This window comes from Taudactylus pleione, unplaced genomic scaffold, assembly GCF_031769625.1.
Source record: "Taudactylus pleione unplaced genomic scaffold, aTauple2 ptg000479l, whole genome shotgun sequence".
Classification (NCBI taxonomy): Eukaryota; Metazoa; Chordata; class Amphibia; order Anura; family Myobatrachidae; genus Taudactylus; species Taudactylus pleione.
In genome coordinates this window covers 16,385,524-16,405,816 of record NW_028284881.1, presented here as the reverse complement: position 1 = coordinate 16,405,816, position 20,293 = coordinate 16,385,524, and the positions used below count along the sequence as shown (strand labels likewise).

The window sequence follows — 20,293 nt, the reverse complement described above, 5'->3', positions numbered from 1 at the left end:
GCAGCTCGCCAACTTCAGGAGATCCATAGAGCCAAGCAGGAGGCTAGCCATTACATTGTGGTGACATGCTACCCCCTGAGAGTACCGTACAATCTCCTGTTTGCTTGGAGTTGGGATATCCACAAAATTAGATACCAGATCGGATCTAAAGACAGCCGCTGGAATGGGTTGTTAGACCAAGCATCTACTAAAAATAAGGAATACTCAGTCCCTGCAACAAACATGTATAATCATAAATCGGACAGATTACATCATAAATTATAAACCCTCCGTACTGAGAGGGCATGTATGGTTGTTAATCTAGGGGTTTTTCTCCTAGGTAACAATCCTACATGATGGAGAGATGTACTCGCGATCGGGGCTATAGAAGGATTATAGTGACATAAGAGATTATTTACATTACGTGACCGGGCACCAAAAACCAGAAGTCCAATGAGTCTCTATGAAATAATTATATATATACCTCTTGGAATGTTAGATTTGAAAATAGGTCTGCCTCCAATATATTTGTTTATATTTTGTTCACACTATATTTGTAATTATGCAATATTTATTACTATTGTACTGTATGATGTATATGGCATTATATAACAGCAATTGAAATCAGGTGAGCAGCCATTTTAAAACAGGTATAAATATAACACCTTGGGCACATAGAGGACACCTTTGAAAAAGCTGCACCTTGATGTGGCGAAACGCATCAGTGACTCTTACACTCACCCACTTTTTACCTAAATTTGGGATTTTATATTGGATGCACCATTTATCGGCCTGAACCAGCCTCCGGGACCAAAAAGGACACAAACCAATTAGAAGGAAATGTGCATTTTTTTTCCTGCCTGGACAGGACCACTTAAGGACACTGTAGAATCTAAGGAGTATATGTGGTTTAACAACAATATATCTAAAATCATCCCTCTATCGGTGGAAAAGGAGTATAGCCTAGTGGACCAGCCCTTCCTAATATACTAATATCACCCGGCATAACCAGTGTCCATCACGAAGGCATTGTACAGGAACAGGACGCTTTTGAACTTTTTAACACTGTGGGTGAGGCAATATGCTCAGGGTGAGGGGCCCTAGATTGTACACCCTAAGCACAATGTGAGGTGCTACTTGCTGAGACTTGTAGTGCTGCAAGCAAAAAAAGGGACAGATGCAAGTGCACACTCTAACTATGCTGAACCTAATAATACTACTGCTAAATTGCATCAAAGAGGTTCTTAGCATAATAATGGCCATAATTATGGGCCTGCCCACCGCGTCCAGGTGACCTCTATCAGGCAGGTCCCTAACACTCCTATGGAACAAATACAGGACACGGGACCCCCCAGGTCAACCCAGCAGAACCGCCCCATGGCATCACACTAGTGAGAGATTTAAAGTGAGGGTTAAAGAATAATAAAGAAGAAAGCCTATGTGTTAAGTCCTACATAAGGAGGAGGTTATAATAAAAAGTGTATAGAGTGCTACATATACAAAAAACAAACTAAAGAAGTGAAAGAGTGTACATTATGATGCCATGAAGCAGTCCAGCCACACTAGCCCAGAGAGCCCCGTACCCCAAAACCAGTCCCAAAACTGACACACAACATATGTATAATAGGTCTTACCCACAGTGTGCCTCATTAGATGTGCAGTCTTGGAGTGCAAGGACTCATTTACCTATTGAACTTTTTATATATTTTTTTGTGGGTGAGATAAGTTTGCTCATATTTTTGTGATCATTGATGATATTATATTAGGAATAAAACTAACATTTTACATGATATTCACTGCCATATTCATATTAATTTTTATATTGATTCATAATATAATCGTCTAGCGCTACTATCTTCTTTGTGATTATACTTGGGATATCCACAGTCTGCAACATTGTGTACCAGGTGATGCGGGCATCGCTGGACACTCTCTACTAGCGGTGGATATCCCAGGCAGCCTGTTGTTGTCTGCAGTGCGCATGTGTTCAGGGCTCTGGCTGCTGATATCATCAAGGGAGACAGAAGAACATCCAATCATCGCTGTTTACTGAATCCCGGGTAGGACAACCCAGCTTGTTTCCGTGTTCACCCCTGCTAGATTGCAGGTTTGAAACACTGCACCTCGACCCGGGTCGACCCGGCAATATCCCGGGTTAGTTTTGCGATGTGAAAGGGGTAATAGTTAATCAGAGTTTCAGGAACAGCATTTCTGCTTGTTCCTGCTGAATATAGCACTGCAAAATAATAAATATTATACACTTTGCTGGCACATTTTATACTTCCTAAAAATATCATTACACTCACATACTACCTTTTACAACAATATACTTAATATGTTCAGTATCACTAAAAAAATTATACTGAGGTTCAGAAAGCTGTAATCATAAAAACGAGTTATATAAGCTGTGACCAGGAACATAGTACGACAACTTACCTGCCATAGATCCCTCTAACACAGTGCACAGCTCCAGGGTGGTAAGTGCACACGCTTCCTGCATCTATGTCACATCCGTAATCTGGCTAAAATATCAAAGGATTAAATTAATTAATACACACTATACTACACTGCTGAAGAAATGTATGTTTTTTTGCATAATTTATAATAAACGTAAAAAAAAAAAAAAATATATATATATATATACACACACATATTTATATATAAATATATATATATATATATATATACAATAATGCCAACGGCTGGCACTCCAAACCAAAAAGTAAACGCTCTGGGTGCGCGTCCAACAGATAATCATGTGCATGTAAAGAAGAACGGAGGGCACTCCAAGAGACTTGGTAATTATAAAGAAAAACGAGGCAGACACCAGAGTGTCAAATTCAACGTTTCATGATCTACATCATTTCGTCAGGAACACCAAACATATAAAAAACACATACCTTTATAGTAGACAGTCACCCAGTGTCAAGCTCGTGTCTCCGCTGCCCGGGGCGCGATGACGTCATCTCAATGCGCATGAAGCGCCGGCGTCACGACAGCCTTAGGGGGCGGGACCCACAACAGTGACGGGACCCCATCACCATGACAACACGTCATGACAGTAAAAACAGCTTGCAGACGAATTAACCTGTGGAAACAGTTTGGTTAAAACGGACAGTGCTAATCCATATCCGTGTACAAACAGGAATAACTTAATTTAAATGTATAAAGATAGTAATAATGCATATGCCCAAAAACAAGGCACCAGGGAAGAAAACATCTAGAAGTCACAAAATATGGATAAAACTATACAGTGAAACAAATATAGCATACTTTTAAAGAAAACAAGATAATGTACTTTTAGAGAAAACAAGATAATGTAAGTTGCTCACTAAGCCCTAATTGAGATACAGTCTGGAGTTCATGCATCCAGAACGCTTCCTTACGCAGCAGAGCCCTGCCGCGGTCTCCTCCTCTCAATCTTGGAGCAATCCAGTCAATCATCTTGTATTTCAAAGATGCTAAATTATGGCGATGTACAACAAAATGCCTGGGCACCGGAAGGTCTGAATTTTTGCCCTCTAGGGCCATCCTAATAGAGGAGCGGTGAAGCGCCATCCGCTCTTTGAACATCCTCGTAGTTTTTCCTACATATAGAAGTCCACAAGGACACTTAATGTAGTAGACTACAAAACGAGAAGTACAAGTCAAGGAATATTTGATCTTGTATTTCTTCCCTGACCTGGGATGTAAGAACGAGTCACCAATATCCAGATACGAACAAGTGGTACATCCGAGACATCTGAAATTCCCCGGATTCCTACTTAGAAAATGGGGATGTGCTTGAGCTTTCTTGCCAGTAACGTCGTTCTGTACAAGAATGTCCTTCAAATTCTGTCCTCTTCTATAGCACGGTAGCAATGTTTTGTTCCTCAAGGTGGGTAGATCAGGATCCTGATTAATAACGGGCCACGCTTGCTTAGCTACTTGGTTTAAGTGACCGCTTGCTGTAGTGTAGTCACTCATCCATATAATTTTGTCACCCGTATTTATTTTTGGAAGATGTTGCTAAAATGTCATTCCTATTTAAGGCCAACACTCTCTCCTTGGCTATTTTAAGTCCTTTCGGATTATACCCTCTACTTATGAATTTTTTAATCATGAAATCAATCTCTAACGTAGCTTCCTTGTGGTCACTGCAGATACGAAATGCTCTAAGGAATTGAGAAAAAGGGAGCCCTCTTTTAAGTGGTTCAGGGTGATGACTCCCTGCTTCCAAAAAGGTATTCCTGTCCGTGTTCTTATGGTAGACAGAAGTACATAGTAGATTGTCACTGACATTAATCAAAACGTCTAAATAATGTATAGACTGATGACTTGTTTCATAGGTAAATTTAATGGTTCCTTCCAGTCGGTTGATTTCGTCAATCATATTCCTAAAGTCATTGTCTTCACCATCCCATAATAGGAATACATCGTCTATGTACCTAGTGTAGCCCTTAATTTTCTCGGCTCTGGCTGCTACAGCAAAAAATAGGTCTTTTTCTACTTCAAACATAAAAGCATTCGCAAAACTCGGTGCGACACATGAGCCCATTGTGCATCCGAGTTTTTGTATGTAAAATTGACCATCAAATATAAAATAGTTCTGAATTAATGTAAGCTCTAGTAACCTCATGAAAAAATCAATGTCTGGGCCCACATACTTGGGATTATTGGTAATCAACCGTCTGGTGGCCTCCATGCCAGCCCGATGTGGTATGCTGGTATAGAGGCCTACCACGTCCATGGTGCACAACAAATATCCGGAATAACTTTTTTGCCATTCTCCCAATTTCAATAAGAAAGCAGTAGTGTCTTTCAAAAAGGTTTGCTCAGATTGTATAACGGGTTGTAAATAAAAGTCAAGGAATTGTGCCACTTTGTAATATAAAGAATCACGTGTATTTTTTTTGAGATTATATTATCAGTGGACGCCTGTGTCAACAACGAGTCTAGTTCCCTTTTGAATGTCATCGTGGGATCCTGTGGTAATTTCATGTAAACCTCTTTATTGCTAAATTGGAAATACATTACTTGTTTATACTGTTCAAGATCCTGCACCACAATGCCTCCTCCCTTGTCTGCCGTGTGTATTATAATATCCTTGTATTGCTTCAGATCCTGTAGTGCTTTATACTCTCCTTTATTTAAATTCACTTGTTGTGTGTCTTTTTTCAATTGCAGAGCATCTGTAGTATTGTATAATCTGGAAGTAAAGTTTTTTATAGAGGAATTCGAAGAGATTGGATCAAATGTTGAATTCTTCAAAAATGGTAAATGATCCCGATCTGAGGGATCAGGACCAAAAAATTCTTTCAAACGTATTTGTCTGTTGAGTTTATATATATCAGTTTTACTTTTGAAGATATTTGGACCATTCGTTGGCACAAAGGACAGGCCTTTATTCAATAAATTTGTTTCATTCGTCGTTAAGTGGCGTGAAGACAAGTTGAAGACTAGATTCTCTTTTTCACAGTTTTTCTTAATTTCCCGCGCCCACTGGCCGCCCCTCCTAGTTGGATATCTGGGGGGTCTCCTCGGGCTCTCGTAACTACCCCTAAAGGGGGTTTCTGTTTAGAGATGGACTGTGATACTTCCCCACCTTGTGAAGTGAAGGCGAAGGTGGGGAAGTATCACAGTCCATCTCTAAACAGAAACCCCCTTTAGGGGTAGTTACGAGAGCCCGAGGAGACCCCCCAGATATCCAACTAGGAGGGGCGGCCAGTGGGCGCGGGAAATTAAGAAAAACTGTGAAAAAGAGAATCTAGTCTTCAACTTGTCTTCACGCCACTTAACGACGAATTAAACAAATTTATTGAATAAAGGCCTGTCCTTTGTGCCAACGAATGGTCCAAATATCTTCAAAAGTAAAACTGATATATAAACTCAACAGACAAATACGTTTGAAAGAATTTTTTGGTCCTGATCCCTCAGATCGGGATCATTTACCATTTTTGAAGAATTCAACATTTGATCCAAACTCTTCGAATTCCTCTATAAAAAACTTTACTTCCAGATTATACAATACTACAGATGCTCTGCAATTGAAAAAAGACACACAACAAGTGAATTTAAATAAAGGAGAGTATAAAGCACTACAGGATCTGAAGCAATACAAGGATATTATAATACACACGGCAGACAAGGGAGGAGGCATTGTGGTGCAGGATCTTGAACAGTATAAACAAGAAATGTATTTCCAACTTAGCAATAATGAGGTTTACATGAAATTACCACAGGATCCCACGATGACATTCAAAAGGGAACTAGACTCGTTGTTGACACAGGCGTCCACTGATAATATAATCTCAAAAAAAATAGCTGAAGGATTACAGCAAGAGTTTCCTGTCACCCCTTTATTAAATACGCTCCCAAAAATTCATAAATCCCTCGTCTCCCCACCAGGTCGTCCGATTATAGCTGCACGTGATTCTTTATATTACAAAGTGGCACAATTCCTTGACTTTTATTTACAACCCGTTATACAATCTGAGCAAACCTTTTTGAAAGACACTACTGCTTTCTTATTGAAATTGGGAGAATGGCAAAAAAGTTATTCCGGATATTTGTTGTGCACCATGGACGTGGTAGGCCTCTATACCAGCATACCACATCGGGCTGGCATGGAGGCCACCAGACGGTTGATTACCAATAATCCCAAGTATGTGGGCCCAGACATTGATTTTTTCATGAGGTTACTAGAGCTTACATTAATTCGGAACTATTTTATATTTGATGGTCAATTTTACATACAAAAACTCGAATGCGCAATGGGCTCATGTGTCGCACCGAGTTTTGCGAATGCTTTTATGTTTGAAGTAGAAAAAGACCTATTTTTTGCTGTAGCAGCCAGAGCCGAGAAACTTAAGGGCTACACTAGGTACATAGACGATGTATTCCTATTATGGGATGGTGAAGACAATGACTTTAGGAATATGATTGACGAAATCAACCGACTGGAAGGAACCATTAAATTTACCTATGAAACAAGTCATCAGTCTATACATTATTTAGATGTTTTGATTAATGTCAATGACAATCTACTATGTACTTCTGTCTACCATAAGAACACGGACAGGAATACCTTTTTGGAAGCAGGGAGTCATCACCCTGAACCACTTAAAAGAGGGCTCCCTTTTTCTCAATTCCTTAGAGCATTTCGTATCTGCAGTGACCACAAGGAAGCTACGTTAGAGATTGATTTCATGATTAAAAAATTCATAAGTAGAGGGTATAATCCGAAAGGACTTAAAATAGCCAAGGAGAGAGTGTTGGCCTTAAATAGGAATGACATTTTAGCAACATCTTCCAAAAAAAATACGGGTGACAAAATTATATGGGTGAGTGACTACACTACAGCAAGCGGTCACTTAAACCAAGTAGCTAAGCAAGCGTGGCCCCTTATTAATCAGGATCCTGATCTACCCGCCTTGAGGAACAAAACATTGCTACCGTGCTATAGAAGAGGAAAGAATTTGAAGGACATTCTTGTACAGAACGACGTTACTGGCAAGAAAGCTCAAGCACATCCCCATTTTCTAAGTAGGAATCCGGGGAATTTCAGATGTCTCGGATGTACCACTTGTTCGTATCTGGATATTGGTGACTCGTTCTTACATCCCAGGTCAGGGAAGAAATACAAGATCAAATATTCCTTGACTTGTACTTCTCGTTTTGTAGTCTACTACATTAAGTGTCCTTGTGGACTTCTATATGTAGGAAAAACTACGAGGATGTTCAAAGAGCGGATGGCGCTTCACCGCTCCTCTATTAAGATGGCCCTAGAGGGCAAAAATTCAGACCTTCCGGTGCCCAGGCATTTTGTTGTACATCGCCATAATTTAGCATCTTTGAAATACAAGATGATTGACTGGATTGCTCCAAGATTGAGAGGAGGAGACCGCGGCAGGGCTCTGCTGCGTAAGGAAGCGTTCTGGATACATGAGCTCCAGACTGTATCTCCTTTAGGGCTTAATGAGCAATTTACATTATCTTGTTTTCTCTAAAAGTACATTATCTTGTTTTCTTTAAAAGTATGCTATATTTGTTTCACTGTATAGTTTTATCCATATTTTGTGACTTCTAGATGTTTTCTTCCCTGATGCCTTGTTTTTGGGCATATGCATTATTGCTATCTTTATACATTTAAATTAAGTTATTCCTGTTTGTACACGGATATGGATTAGCACTGTTCCTTTTAACCAAACTGTTTACACTGTCATTTACTGTCATGACGTGTTGTCATGGTGATGGGTGTTACACACTGTTGCGGGTCCCGCCCCCTAAGGCTGTCGTGACGCCGGCGCTTCATGCGCATTGAGATGCCGTCATCGCGCCCCGGGCAGCGGAGACACGAGCTTGACACTGGGTGACTGTCTACTATAAAGGTATGTGTTTTTTATATGTTTGGTGTTCCTGACGAAATGATGTAGATCATGAAACGTTGAATTTGACACTCTGGTGTCTGCCTCGTTTTTCTTTATAATTACCAAGTCTCTTGGAGTGCCCTCCGTTCTTCTTTACATGCATATATATATATATATATATATACATACATATGTGTGTGTGTAAATATATATATATAATTTCTACTATAACTTGGAACATGGCTGTAGGGATTCCCATCCATTTAGCTATAAGAGCATTAGTGAGGTTGGACACTAATGTTGGGTGATCGGGCCTGGCTTGCAGTTGTCTTTCCAATTCATCCCAAAGGTGTTTGATATCCTGAGGCCAGGGCTCTGTGTTGGCCAGTAAAGTTCTTCCATACCAAACTCACCATATAATCTTTTGATAGACCTCACTTTGTACATGGAACAGTTCATGGTTAAACAGAAAAGTGCCTTCGCTAAACTGTTACAAAGAGACAAATTCTCTAGAATGTCATAGTATGCTATAGCATTATGATATCTCTCCTATGAAAACAGCCCAATACCATTGTTTCTCCTTCATTAACCTTTACAGTTGGCAGCACATATCCTGTTGAGAAAAGCACTAATGCTTTTGCAAAGGCAGTATTTTGTAGGGTACACCCGAGTCTCAAAGGGAAATCAGGCCATTGTTGGACAGGCTAGAGCTGGTTGACATTATGACAGGGGGACTGCAGGTTCCCTTGTCACCACCCCAACATGTCATAGCATTTGCAGGGGGAGGCTCCATACTTTTCATTTCCATGCTATCGCTGCTACCGGCCTAGGCTATGAGGGACTACTTTGGGAAAGAGGTATTTGGGGGATGAGCACTGTTTTTTATTTCATTTTTTTATTGAATTATTTTTGCTTGCAATAAAACGTCATGCATTATCATGAACTCATGGTAGTGACTGGTGTCTCCAGTATGTAGCTGCAAGAGTATAAGCTTAAAGACTTTTGTGATGGGCTTTAAAAGTATCCTCATGCGGAGACATTTACATGTTTATTTTGAATTGAATTTATAGCAAGATATTTACAACTTAAAAAATAAAAGTAAATGCATTTTTTTACACTACACAATTTACACCTGTGTTACTAGAGTATATGTGCCCAACTGTAAATGAGTCCCTATGCAAGTATGTAAAGATCAGATTTGTAGCTGCAATGAGGCTCTATGACTGTATTAATTGCGTAACGGTGTACTCTATCTGCCATTGGATTACTAGGTGTTTGTATGTCACACAGTGAATAAATTGAACAGTTATATAGTTGATGATGTGTTCTTGCTAGTAACAGGTGTGAGAGTTTGTGCCGCTATAGTAACCTAGAACTTGTATGAACAAATATATACTGGCTGTGAATGTACATATTCTAGTACTAGGCCGAATAAGATGATTATATATTGGTCGTCTTTTGCTACAGCCTCGTCTTTATGCTAATACAGCCACCAATTCTGTTCTTACTGAGGCGCCAACATGCAGCAACGCTAATACGCCTCAGAAAGTCTGCAGACATGAACATGGCGTCCTGTGCCAGCGCTACTGTGTCTTTAGATGCAATCGCTGTAAGCGACATATGCACGTCCAGCAAGCCACCCCCCAGTTACCTTCCAAGACGGCCCATTGAAATTCATGCGTGAAAAATTATTCTACGTCTCCCAGGGGCAGCCACCAGGACGCATGCACAGTACATACAACATTGGCCAGCTGCGTGCATATTGGCATTGCATGCAGTTAGCGTGCACCCCTGATCAGGCCCATGATGGGCCAACATGCATGCAGTACTATTGATGAGCAACGCGTTTGCATGGGGACATATGTAAACACACTGTTTTTATTACACATGTAGAGCATAGCAATACACATGGCAGGTTCCATTTCAAATTCATGATTACATAATATTTATAGTAAGAGAGTTGTTTTAGTTTATATAGGCTTTTAAACTTAGCTGTAATTTATTGCTAGAATTTACATGAAATGAAAAATGTACAGGGTTTGGCGTAATTACAAACTAGATAATACTTATCATTGAGCAATATTTAATTTAAGGTGGAACCTGTTTACGCCCTTCTTATATAGTTTTGTTTATTTATCAAGGAATATTAGATCACTTCATGTTTATGCTAGTCTGTTTTTCATATCATCAGTTTCTCTTACTATTAAGCATTAAAGTAGTTGCCCCACAAATTCTCCTATGAGATAAGTGCTGCTGTTCAATCAGCTGCACCATTCATTATTCAAAGCTTGGTGCATCTCATGCTAGCTGAATGCTCTCTTATTTGCAAGAAACTTGGTTTCTGACATTAGAGTTTCTACACAGAGACAAGCTTATAGAACCACGTGTTGTAATGGTAGGAAGCCATTGCCACACTACAGAGTGGTAATTTTCTGTAGGGGCACAGGCTGGTGATACCCTGGAGGGCACAGGTTTATGGTGTGTGCATTGTAATGTAATGGACTCATATGATGGCTATTTCAGCTGTATAATGTCAAACAACATATAATATACAGAAAAAGTATCCTTTGAATCCCATGTTCCCAAATAACACAGATAAGTACAAGAGCCGTAACTAGACTTTTTGGTGCCCTGTGCCAGAGAGAGCATTGGCGCCCCTCCATTTTTTATATAGGGACATAAGTGCAACTGAAATAGGGCCATGGCCTCATGGGGAAGGGCTAGGGAAGAGATAGGGGAGGCGAGGAGATGCTGGGGATAAAAGAAGAGGAAGCTACAAGTGAGAATGATAATAAACAGGAAAATTGACAGGCCCAAACAGTGCCCCTGCCCTGTGGTGCCCTGTGCCATGGCACAGGTCGCACTACCCTAGTTACGGCCCTTAAGTACTATAACTAAAGTGCAGACATTTCTCCAGAAGCAAAGGACAGAAACAGTAATTGTATTTCTAGGCAGAGTATTAAATTTGCAGCCCTGTAAAACTACCATAATGTGCCAGTATGCAGAAGTAGCCACAGGACTTTTGTTTTATAAACAACGTACATGAAACCTGCCACTGTCTGCTCTGGACTGTGCCAATGTGCACGGGCAATCGATGATCTCTGAGAGAAAGTAAGGAAGCTCCTTGTCACTTTGATGCCACTTCAGACATTTATCATGTGCCCATCTAGCAGAGTCCCTGCGAAAGTCTTCAGTTAGGTGCCACGCCATGGCATGATCCACGCTCCATATTGAATGGACATTCCTGCAGAGAATAAACTACTGTGATCACAAACACACATTTCTACTGTTTTGATGGCTGTGTTTCGGATGGTGTATTAGGTCCTTCCAAATGGCTTATTACCTAAAATGAATATACAATATTATGTCCTACTGTAAAGGCTGGTACACACTAGACGATATCTAGTGTGTACCAACCTCTTTAGTGATGAGACCCGGCGGGGTGCCGGCATCGGCAAGTGCGTACACACTTGACGATGCTGGCAGTGATAGAGCGACGACTGGGGCCATGCTGCATTCGGCTAATGATGTCACCCGTCGGACCTGCATGCAGGTCCAGCAGATGATGTCGCTGGGAGTGTGCATCGTCAGCACCATAGCAGGTACACACTGCCCTATGTGCCGGATATGTCGTCCGGCCAGATCGGATGACATATCTTTTAGTGTACCCGGCATAAAGATTTAAAAACTCTATTTTATAAAGTAATTTGAAATTAATTGAAACAAATTCTTCACCATGTCTTTTATGGAAAGAGTCACATAAATGTATAGGCAATGGGATTACATAGATATAGTGTCTATAGCAGACAAGCTGGTGATCACCAATACACTTTGGAACAAGTATCCATCGGCTAATAGTGCTGACTGAAATCATAATCTCTGTTACTTGTTTAATAAGGGATCTGCTTCACCTTAATTATGTGCCCTACCTTTATTTCAGCATTGTTGGACTAAGATGGATTACATAATTAACTATATGTAAATCCTTTATTAATGATCCACCCCCAGTAATGACTGACAGATGCAATGTAACAATACAGAGCAAGAAATGAATTAACACACATTTACAAGTTGTTACATATCACTGCTTGACTGTAGAATGCTAAAAAGCAAATACGTTGCCACAGGAAACTTTGTTCCACAGAGCAAACTCCTGCTCATTCAGATGCTAACACATGTTACACTTTAACACACTGACAAAGGCGCTGCACAAGTGTAGCATGGTAAAAAGTGTCCCATAGGAAACAAAGGTCCCTCTGGCTGCTCTATTTTGTGTGTCTTACGTATATTACATTCACCTCTACACTAGAATTTTATAGACATAACAATAATATTATAATACAGACACATATCTTACATCTCCCCATCGGCATAGTGATGTGGCACAATCCTGAGACTTCCAAACTCAAAGGCATTATATTCATCTGCTGCTGGTTTAGGTGAGAAGGTGTAAGTGCCATTATTGACATGCTGATGTACCAGTGTATACAGATAGTTCCACGAGGCTGTCCAAGAGCTAGTATAAGGTACCCCTGGTAGTTATAGAAGAATAGGAAAAATATATAAAAACAAATACAAAATGATTTAATATATGTATGTATACAGGTTGAGTCTCCCATATAGAAAATGCTTGGGACCAGGGCTATTTTGGATATCGGAATATCCCGTATTTTGGAATAATTACATACCATAATGAGATGTCTTGGCAATGGGACCCAAATCTAAACACACAATGCATTTATGATCTATATACACCTTATACACACAGCCTGCAGGTCATGCTATACAATATTTTTAATAATTTTGTGCATCAAAACAAGTTTGTGTACATACATGAAATTCATTTATGTTTCATATACACCTTATACACATAGCCTGAAGGTTATTTTGTACTGTATTTTAATAATTTTGTGCTTTAAACAAAGTTTGTGTACATTGGACCATCAGAAAGCAAAGGTTTCACTTTCTCTGTCATGCTAAAAATTTTCCGTAGTTCGGAATATTCCGTATTTCGGAATACTTGGAAATGGGAGACTCAACCTGTATATATAAAGGCCCGTATTCAATTTGAGGCGAAAAGTCCAGACTTTTCGCTTGCTAGACTTTTCGCCTCCTTCACTTTTTTTCCAGGTGGAAAAGTATGGTGCACATGCCTGCTATTCCCCATATTCAATTTCAAAGTAGGCGAAATCGGGAACCTGCAAAACTTGGATCGGCGAAAAAATACGGGAATTTTTGTGAAATAATCCTAGGAGCCCCCCCAAAGATGTCCAGACCTGGGGGATCAGTATGAGTACCCCCGTTTTTGCCTGCAGAAGAAAGTCGGGTATTTAAATAGCTGCAGCAGGTGCATAGATGTGGCTTTGACGAAGGTGATGCAGAAACACATTTAGAAGGGTTTTATGGGAAAAATAACTATTCCCATCAAATTTGGGGTACTTGAAAATGGATGCAAGCATATTTTTAAGTCCCATAAATGATTTTTAAAAATTCTGCAAAAATGCACCTGCCGCTACTCCAGCAATGAATAAAACACCTGACGCATATAAGGGAACCCCTCTGGACTCCATTCTGCTAATTTAGAAGAGTGTTCCCTATTTTTTTTTTAAACCCCAAAATTTTAATCAATTTTTTGGGGTGTCCCTATTTTTTTTACACTTTTTTTTAACACAGATTATTTTTAGGGACCATTCCCAGGGGTGCAGGCTATTTTTTTTAAGCCTGCACCCCTAAACCCCAATTCTGCACTTTTTTTCGCCTGCTACAGGCAAGCGAAAAATTATCCCCATTTTTTTACAATGGCTTTTTGCACCGGCGAAAAGTCAATGAAATTGAATATCGGGATATTGGAAATAGGCGAAAATGATGTCATCGGCGATAAATTATCGCCGATAATGAACTTTTCGCCCCATATTGAATACGGCCCATAGTGATAAACTGGGGTAATTTAGCTTGATAGCTGGGCCAATGGTGCAGTATATAGGTGCATATTAAGAGCCCAGACGCAGCTTTCAGGTGAAATGCAAGAACAACATAATAAACGACCCAGCCCCCATTCAGGGCACTACCTCACTTCTTGGCCCCTCTCTATAATGGGCAACTAGTCTGCAAACATAATACAGTCATAGTCTTTAGTCCTGTCTCTCACAGGTATAGACACGTTCTCCTGGCCTGGCTTGGTGGCAACAAAGTCTCTCTTGTGTTCCTCCCTACACCGCATGCAAGTATGGACACTGGCCTCCTGGCCTGGCTTATTAGCCACCACTTCACACAAATAAAGTCAGAGATATGTGGTCCTTCTTGCCTCACAGGTCTGGAAACGGCCTCCTGGCCTCCCACTGGCCTGGATTGACACACTGGGCTCTATAGCTGCCACAGGCCAAATTGAACTTTCCACAGGCAGCCTGACTGGCTTCCATAACCCCACCTGAGCTGTATACTTGTCTGCCTAGTACAACCTTGGACTGAATCCACTAGGCAGCCATTAGGTGTGGTCGCACCACCTTTCTCTTTCCTGTGTGCGAGGATCCCTCCAACCCCTCACAGAATCCATGGCACACTATCGCCACCTAGCTTGATATTCCTAATATATATACACTATATATAGAATACTCTAATTATATATATATATATATATATATATATATATATATATATATATGTGCTTAGTAACTGATAGCCCTGGGTGTGGTCCTGTCTCTTTAAGGCAGGACCCAGTTTCATGTTTAAAATGTATGCAGCTTGAGCCAAAGATGGCAGATCAAGTTCGTTTATCTGAGAATCAGTGTAGGGACTGGCCGGATGGGAGTGACCGTGAAGCGGTGGTCAGCTTAACAAATTATTGCAATATTTTGGAACCAACATTCCCTATGTTCAAAGGAGTTGCAGTTTGAAAAGCATGTGAGTGCCGAGTTTGTATGATATTTTTTATGTAGATGGTGTGGTCACATGCCAAGGGCAGCCCAGATCGTTGAGTGCCGTGGATTAAGCCTGTCGTTTATTTAAATTTTGTGGTCACACTTGCTAGGGCACCCTGTTTTTCAAATGTAAGACAAACTTTTTTTCTTTTTCCAGGTGCTTAGTAACTGATAGCCCTGGGTGTGGTCCTGTCTCTTTAAGGCAGGACCCAGTTTCATGTTTAAAATGTATGCAGCTTGAGCCAAAGATGGCAGATCAAGTTCATTTATCTGAGAATCAGTGTAGAGACTAGCCGGATGGGAGTGACCGTGAAGTGGTGGTCAGCTTAACAAATTATTGCAATATTTTGGAACCAACATTCCCTATGTTCAAAGGAGTTGTAGTTTGAAAAGCATGTGAGTGCCGAGTTTGTATGATATTTTTTATGTAGATGGTGTGGTCACATGCCAAGGGCAGCCCAGATGGTTGAGTGCCGTGGATTAAGCCTGTCGTGTGTATGTATATATATTATATATATATATATATATACAGTCAGGTGCATAAATATTGGGACATTGTCAGAATTTTCATATTTTGGCCTCTATTCACCACCACAATGGCTTTGAAATGAAACAAACAAGATGTGCTTTAACTGCAGACTTTCAGATTTAAATTGAGGGTAATTACTGTACATCCAAATCAGGTGAACGGTGTAGGAATTACAACGGTTTCTATATGTGCCTCCCACTTTTTAAGGGGCCAAAAGTAATGGGATAAACGAAACAATCCTAAATCTAACTTTCACTTTTTAATACTTTGTTGCAAATCCTTTGCAGGCAATTACAGCCTGAAGTCTGGAACGCATAGACATCACCAGACGCTGGGTTTCATCCCTGGTGATGCTCTGCCAGGCCTCTACTACAAATGTCTTCAGTTCCTGCTTGTTCTTGGGGCATTTTCCCTTCAGTTTTGTCTTCATCAAGTGAAATGCATGCTCAATCGGATTCATGTCAGGGGATTGACTTGGCCATTGCATAACATCACACTTTTTAGCCAAAATAAAAACTCTTTGGTTGCTTTTTCAGTATGCTTCGGGTCATTGTCCATCTGCACTGTGAAGCGCCATCCAATGAGTTCTGAAGCATTTGACTGAATATGAGCATATAATATTGCCCGAAACACTTCAGAATTCATTCTGCTGCTTTTGTCAGCAGTCACATCATCAATAAATACAAGGGAACCAGTTCCATTGGCAGCCATACATGCCCACGCCATGACACTACCACCACCATGCTTCACTGATGAGGTGGTATGTTTTGGATCATGAGCAGTTCCTTTCCTTCTCCATACTCTTCTCTTCCCATCACTCTGGTACAAGTTGATCTTTGTCTCATCTGTCCATAGGATGTTGTTCCAGAACTGTAATGGCTTTTTTAGATGTTGTTTGGCAAACTCTAATCTGGTCTTCCTGTTTTTGAGGCTCACCAATGGTTTACATCTTGTGGTGAACCCTCTATATTCACTCTTGTGAAGTCTTCTCTTGATTGTTGACTTTGACACATATACACCTACCTCCTGGAGAGTGTTCTTGATTTGGCCAACTGTTGTGAAGGGGTTTTTCTTCACCAGGGAAATAAGTCTTCTGTCATCCACCACAGTTGTTTTCCGTGGTCTTCCGGGTGTTTTGGTGTTGCTGAGATCTCCGATGCGTTCTTTCTTTTTAAGAATGTTCCAAACAGTTGATTTGGCCACACCTAATGTTTTTGCTATCTCTCTGATGGGTTTGTTTTGATTTTTCAGCCTAATGAAGGCTTGCTTCACTGATAGTGACAGCTCTTTGGATCTAATTTGAGAGTCGACAGCAACTGATTCCAAATGCAAATGTCACACCTAAAATCAACTCCAGACCTTTTACCTGCTTAATTGATAAGGAAATAATGAGGGAATAGCCCACACCTGTCCATGAAATAGCTTTTGAGTTGATAGTCCCATTACTTTTGGCCCCTTAAAAAGTGGGAGGCACATATAGAAACCGTTGTAATTCCTACACCGTTCACCTGATTTGGATGTAATTACCCTCAAATTAAATCTGAAAGTCTGCAGTTAAAGCACATCTTGTTTGTTTCATTTCAAAGCCATTGTGGTGGTGAATAGAGGCCAAAATATGAAAATTATGTAAATATCTCAATATTTATGCACCTGACTGTATATGTATGCAAAAACATGCGCTCCTCCAGGACTGTTAACATAGGGCATGCAGCCCAACTGGCTCTGGTGCCCTCCTCATGGGGTAAATACCCCTACTTCATATATTCCACAATGACAGTTGGCACTCAGAGACTTGAAATCCATCAACCCTCACCAGAGGGATTTATTAGTGCAAGTGCAGGTCAAGTGCACTTGCACTAATAAATCCCTCTGGTGAGGGTTTATAAATTTAAAGTCTCTGAGTGCCGCCTGTCATTGTGGAATATATATATATTTTATTTATTTATTACCAGTTATTTATATAGCGCACACATATTCCGCAGCGCTTTACAGAGAATATTTGGCCATTCACATCAGTCTCTGCCCCAGTGGAGCTTCCAATCTATGTTCCCTATCACATGCGCCCACACACACTAGGGTTAATTTATGTTTGGAGCCAATTAACCTACCAGTATATTTTTAGAGTGTGGGAGGAAACCGGAGTACCCGGAAGAAACCCACGCAAGCACGGGGAGCATATACAAACTCCACACAGGGCGTGGTGGGAATCAAACCCACGACCTCAGTGCTGTGAGGCAGTAATGCTAACCATAACACTGTCTGTGCTGCCTGTATATATATATATATATATATACTTACTAGCCGAAGTATCCAGCTTTGCCCGGGTTTAAATCTTCAATATTTTATTATGTGATGTCCAAATCCATCCAGTGGAAGGCCCAGAACTGGCTCCCTGGGTCAAAGTTCTGCCCAGCATACATCAACGAGAGGTCCAACCGGAACCTCAATCCCCTAGTATGTCTTCTTGGATCCACTGTTACTACTCTGTGAAGTTTTCATTCATATCCATCCAGTGGAAGGCCCAGAACAGGTTTCCGGGTCAAAGTTCTGCCCAGCATACACCAATGGGAGGTCCGACCAGAACCTTCGACCCCTAGTATGTCTTCTTGGATCCAATGTTATCACTCTGAAGTTTTCATCCAAATCCATCCAGTGGAAGGCCCAGAACAGGTTCCCTGGGTCAAAGTTCTGCCCAGCATACACCAACGGGAGGTCCGACTGGGAACCCTAACCTGGCCTGAATCCGACTGGACCACCTCGCGTTGGTTTCATCCCAATAGGTGCAGGGGTGTCCGAATGCATAACCGGACAGACAGACAAATAAATAAACACCAGACAAACAGACTAATGAATTTTATATATAAGGGAACTACTTCAAATGATTAGAGATGTACTATAAAAACAATGTTCTATCATGGCCAAGCTCTGGTGGATGCAATAAACATGTAAGGATACAGCCCATTTATTTTCCAATGCAAATGGTTATTTTTTAGGCCACATTCCTTCTTACACCCTCCATACTATCACTGTTTGACACTGTAGCTCAATTTTTCTAGTATACAATTCTAGATTATGGGTTTGATTATGAGTTGGAAGCAGCCAGATTTACTCATTTGATTCTAATGCAAGTATCCGTTTGGCTTCATGCGCAGGGTTATACTGCCCACTATTTATATCACCATTAGCATTGGTATTCACACCAAAGTTCTGTTAGAAACAGGTGTGCCATCTCTGTACACATGCCTCAAACATGGAAGTCTAGCTACACACTCGCAACACTCCAATGAGAAGGATTATTTTTCATGTGTTTGCAAGGTAGCAGCACAGAGAAACGCCATTTCATGGATGGAGAGATCCATCCATGTAAGGAACAAAACCGGACGCTCTCGTATCCTCCATCAAGGTTGCATGAAAAGTGTGCAATTGCTTTTTAAGGCACATGTGCAGCCTGCTGATAATCTTGAATAGTGTTAACAGCCAGAGTTGTGTGCGACTGAAATCAGGCCTTATATGATCAGTACATAAGATCCTTATTTGGCTAGTAAGTTACGCTGCACATATATGCCTACAAAAAGGAGTGCAACCATCAGGCCGGAACAATTAGTCCAATAGAAGCAAGCCCTATCACCCCTCTCCCAAGATCTGTCAATCTCACTACTGCTCTAGCAGTTGCTGTGAATTGGAATCTGTGCACCTTCTGCCTCTGGAGATCAGTGAACTTCAAATGGCTATTCACTGAAGTGGAAGGACTGATACTGCTGTCTTACTGTCCTGTAGTCTATCCTTCTAGTGTCCCCAAGTGCCACATTACAATCCCAGTTTGTAGACTCGGCTGTACCTGTGTCTGTATGGCCACACTTGAAATTAAAACAAGACATTATTTACATAAAGTGGTCCTCATATCTAAATGTGTTTTATATATAATGTCATTCAACAACCACAAAAAAGTAGTGTTGTAATGAAAAAGGTAAGTCCTCTTTGTTAGTTGAGGATACTTAAATAAATAAATAATGAATAAATAAATAATTTAGTACGATGAACTGTGACGTTTTACCTGTTTCCTGGTAGCCCCAGACTTCAATGTTTACTGAGTTCTCTTTAAAGGTATTTTGATCCCATGTAACAGTCAGTGTGCCCGCTGTATTTGGTGTCCCATAATACTGCCATTTGGTTTCATTCACTAGTGTGCATTTTTCAGACTCTGACACCTTCCCAGGATGCACTGCATTAAAACAATAAAGATCAGTACAAACACAAACAATAAAAGATAGTTCTGAATTGCTATTTCAATCGGGCAATGCAGAGCAACAAAACAAGATTGGATCTTTAATGACTGTTCTTAATGGCACAATCTATTGATGACATTAGAAAAAACCAGTGCACAGAAAGAGTGTTATTTAGAGCAACCAACAAATCATCCGTTTGATTTTTTTTTCAAATGACATTTACAAGCTGACAGGTAACTGTATATTTTGCTTTGCACTATTAAACATAAATGTCCATCTATCTATATGGGGTAA

General features: G+C 40.5%; 1 protein-coding gene across 1 annotated transcript in view; it reads right to left on the bottom strand.

Annotated features, from left to right (window-relative positions):
- SUSD2 (sushi domain containing 2) overlaps positions 1 to 20,293 on the bottom strand; it is a 289,389-nt gene that overhangs the window by 123,060 nt on the left and 146,036 nt on the right. Inside the window, exons 16-19 of the mRNA XM_088449259.1 lie at positions 19,828 to 19,995; positions 12,685 to 12,859; positions 11,370 to 11,571; positions 2,416 to 2,501 (exon numbers count right to left, since the gene is read on the bottom strand). Coding sequence (XP_088305385.1) covers positions 2,416 to 2,501; positions 11,370 to 11,571; positions 12,685 to 12,859; positions 19,828 to 19,995 — 631 coding nt within the window. The remainder of the gene's footprint in view (positions 1 to 2,415; positions 2,502 to 11,369; positions 11,572 to 12,684; positions 12,860 to 19,827; positions 19,996 to 20,293) is intronic.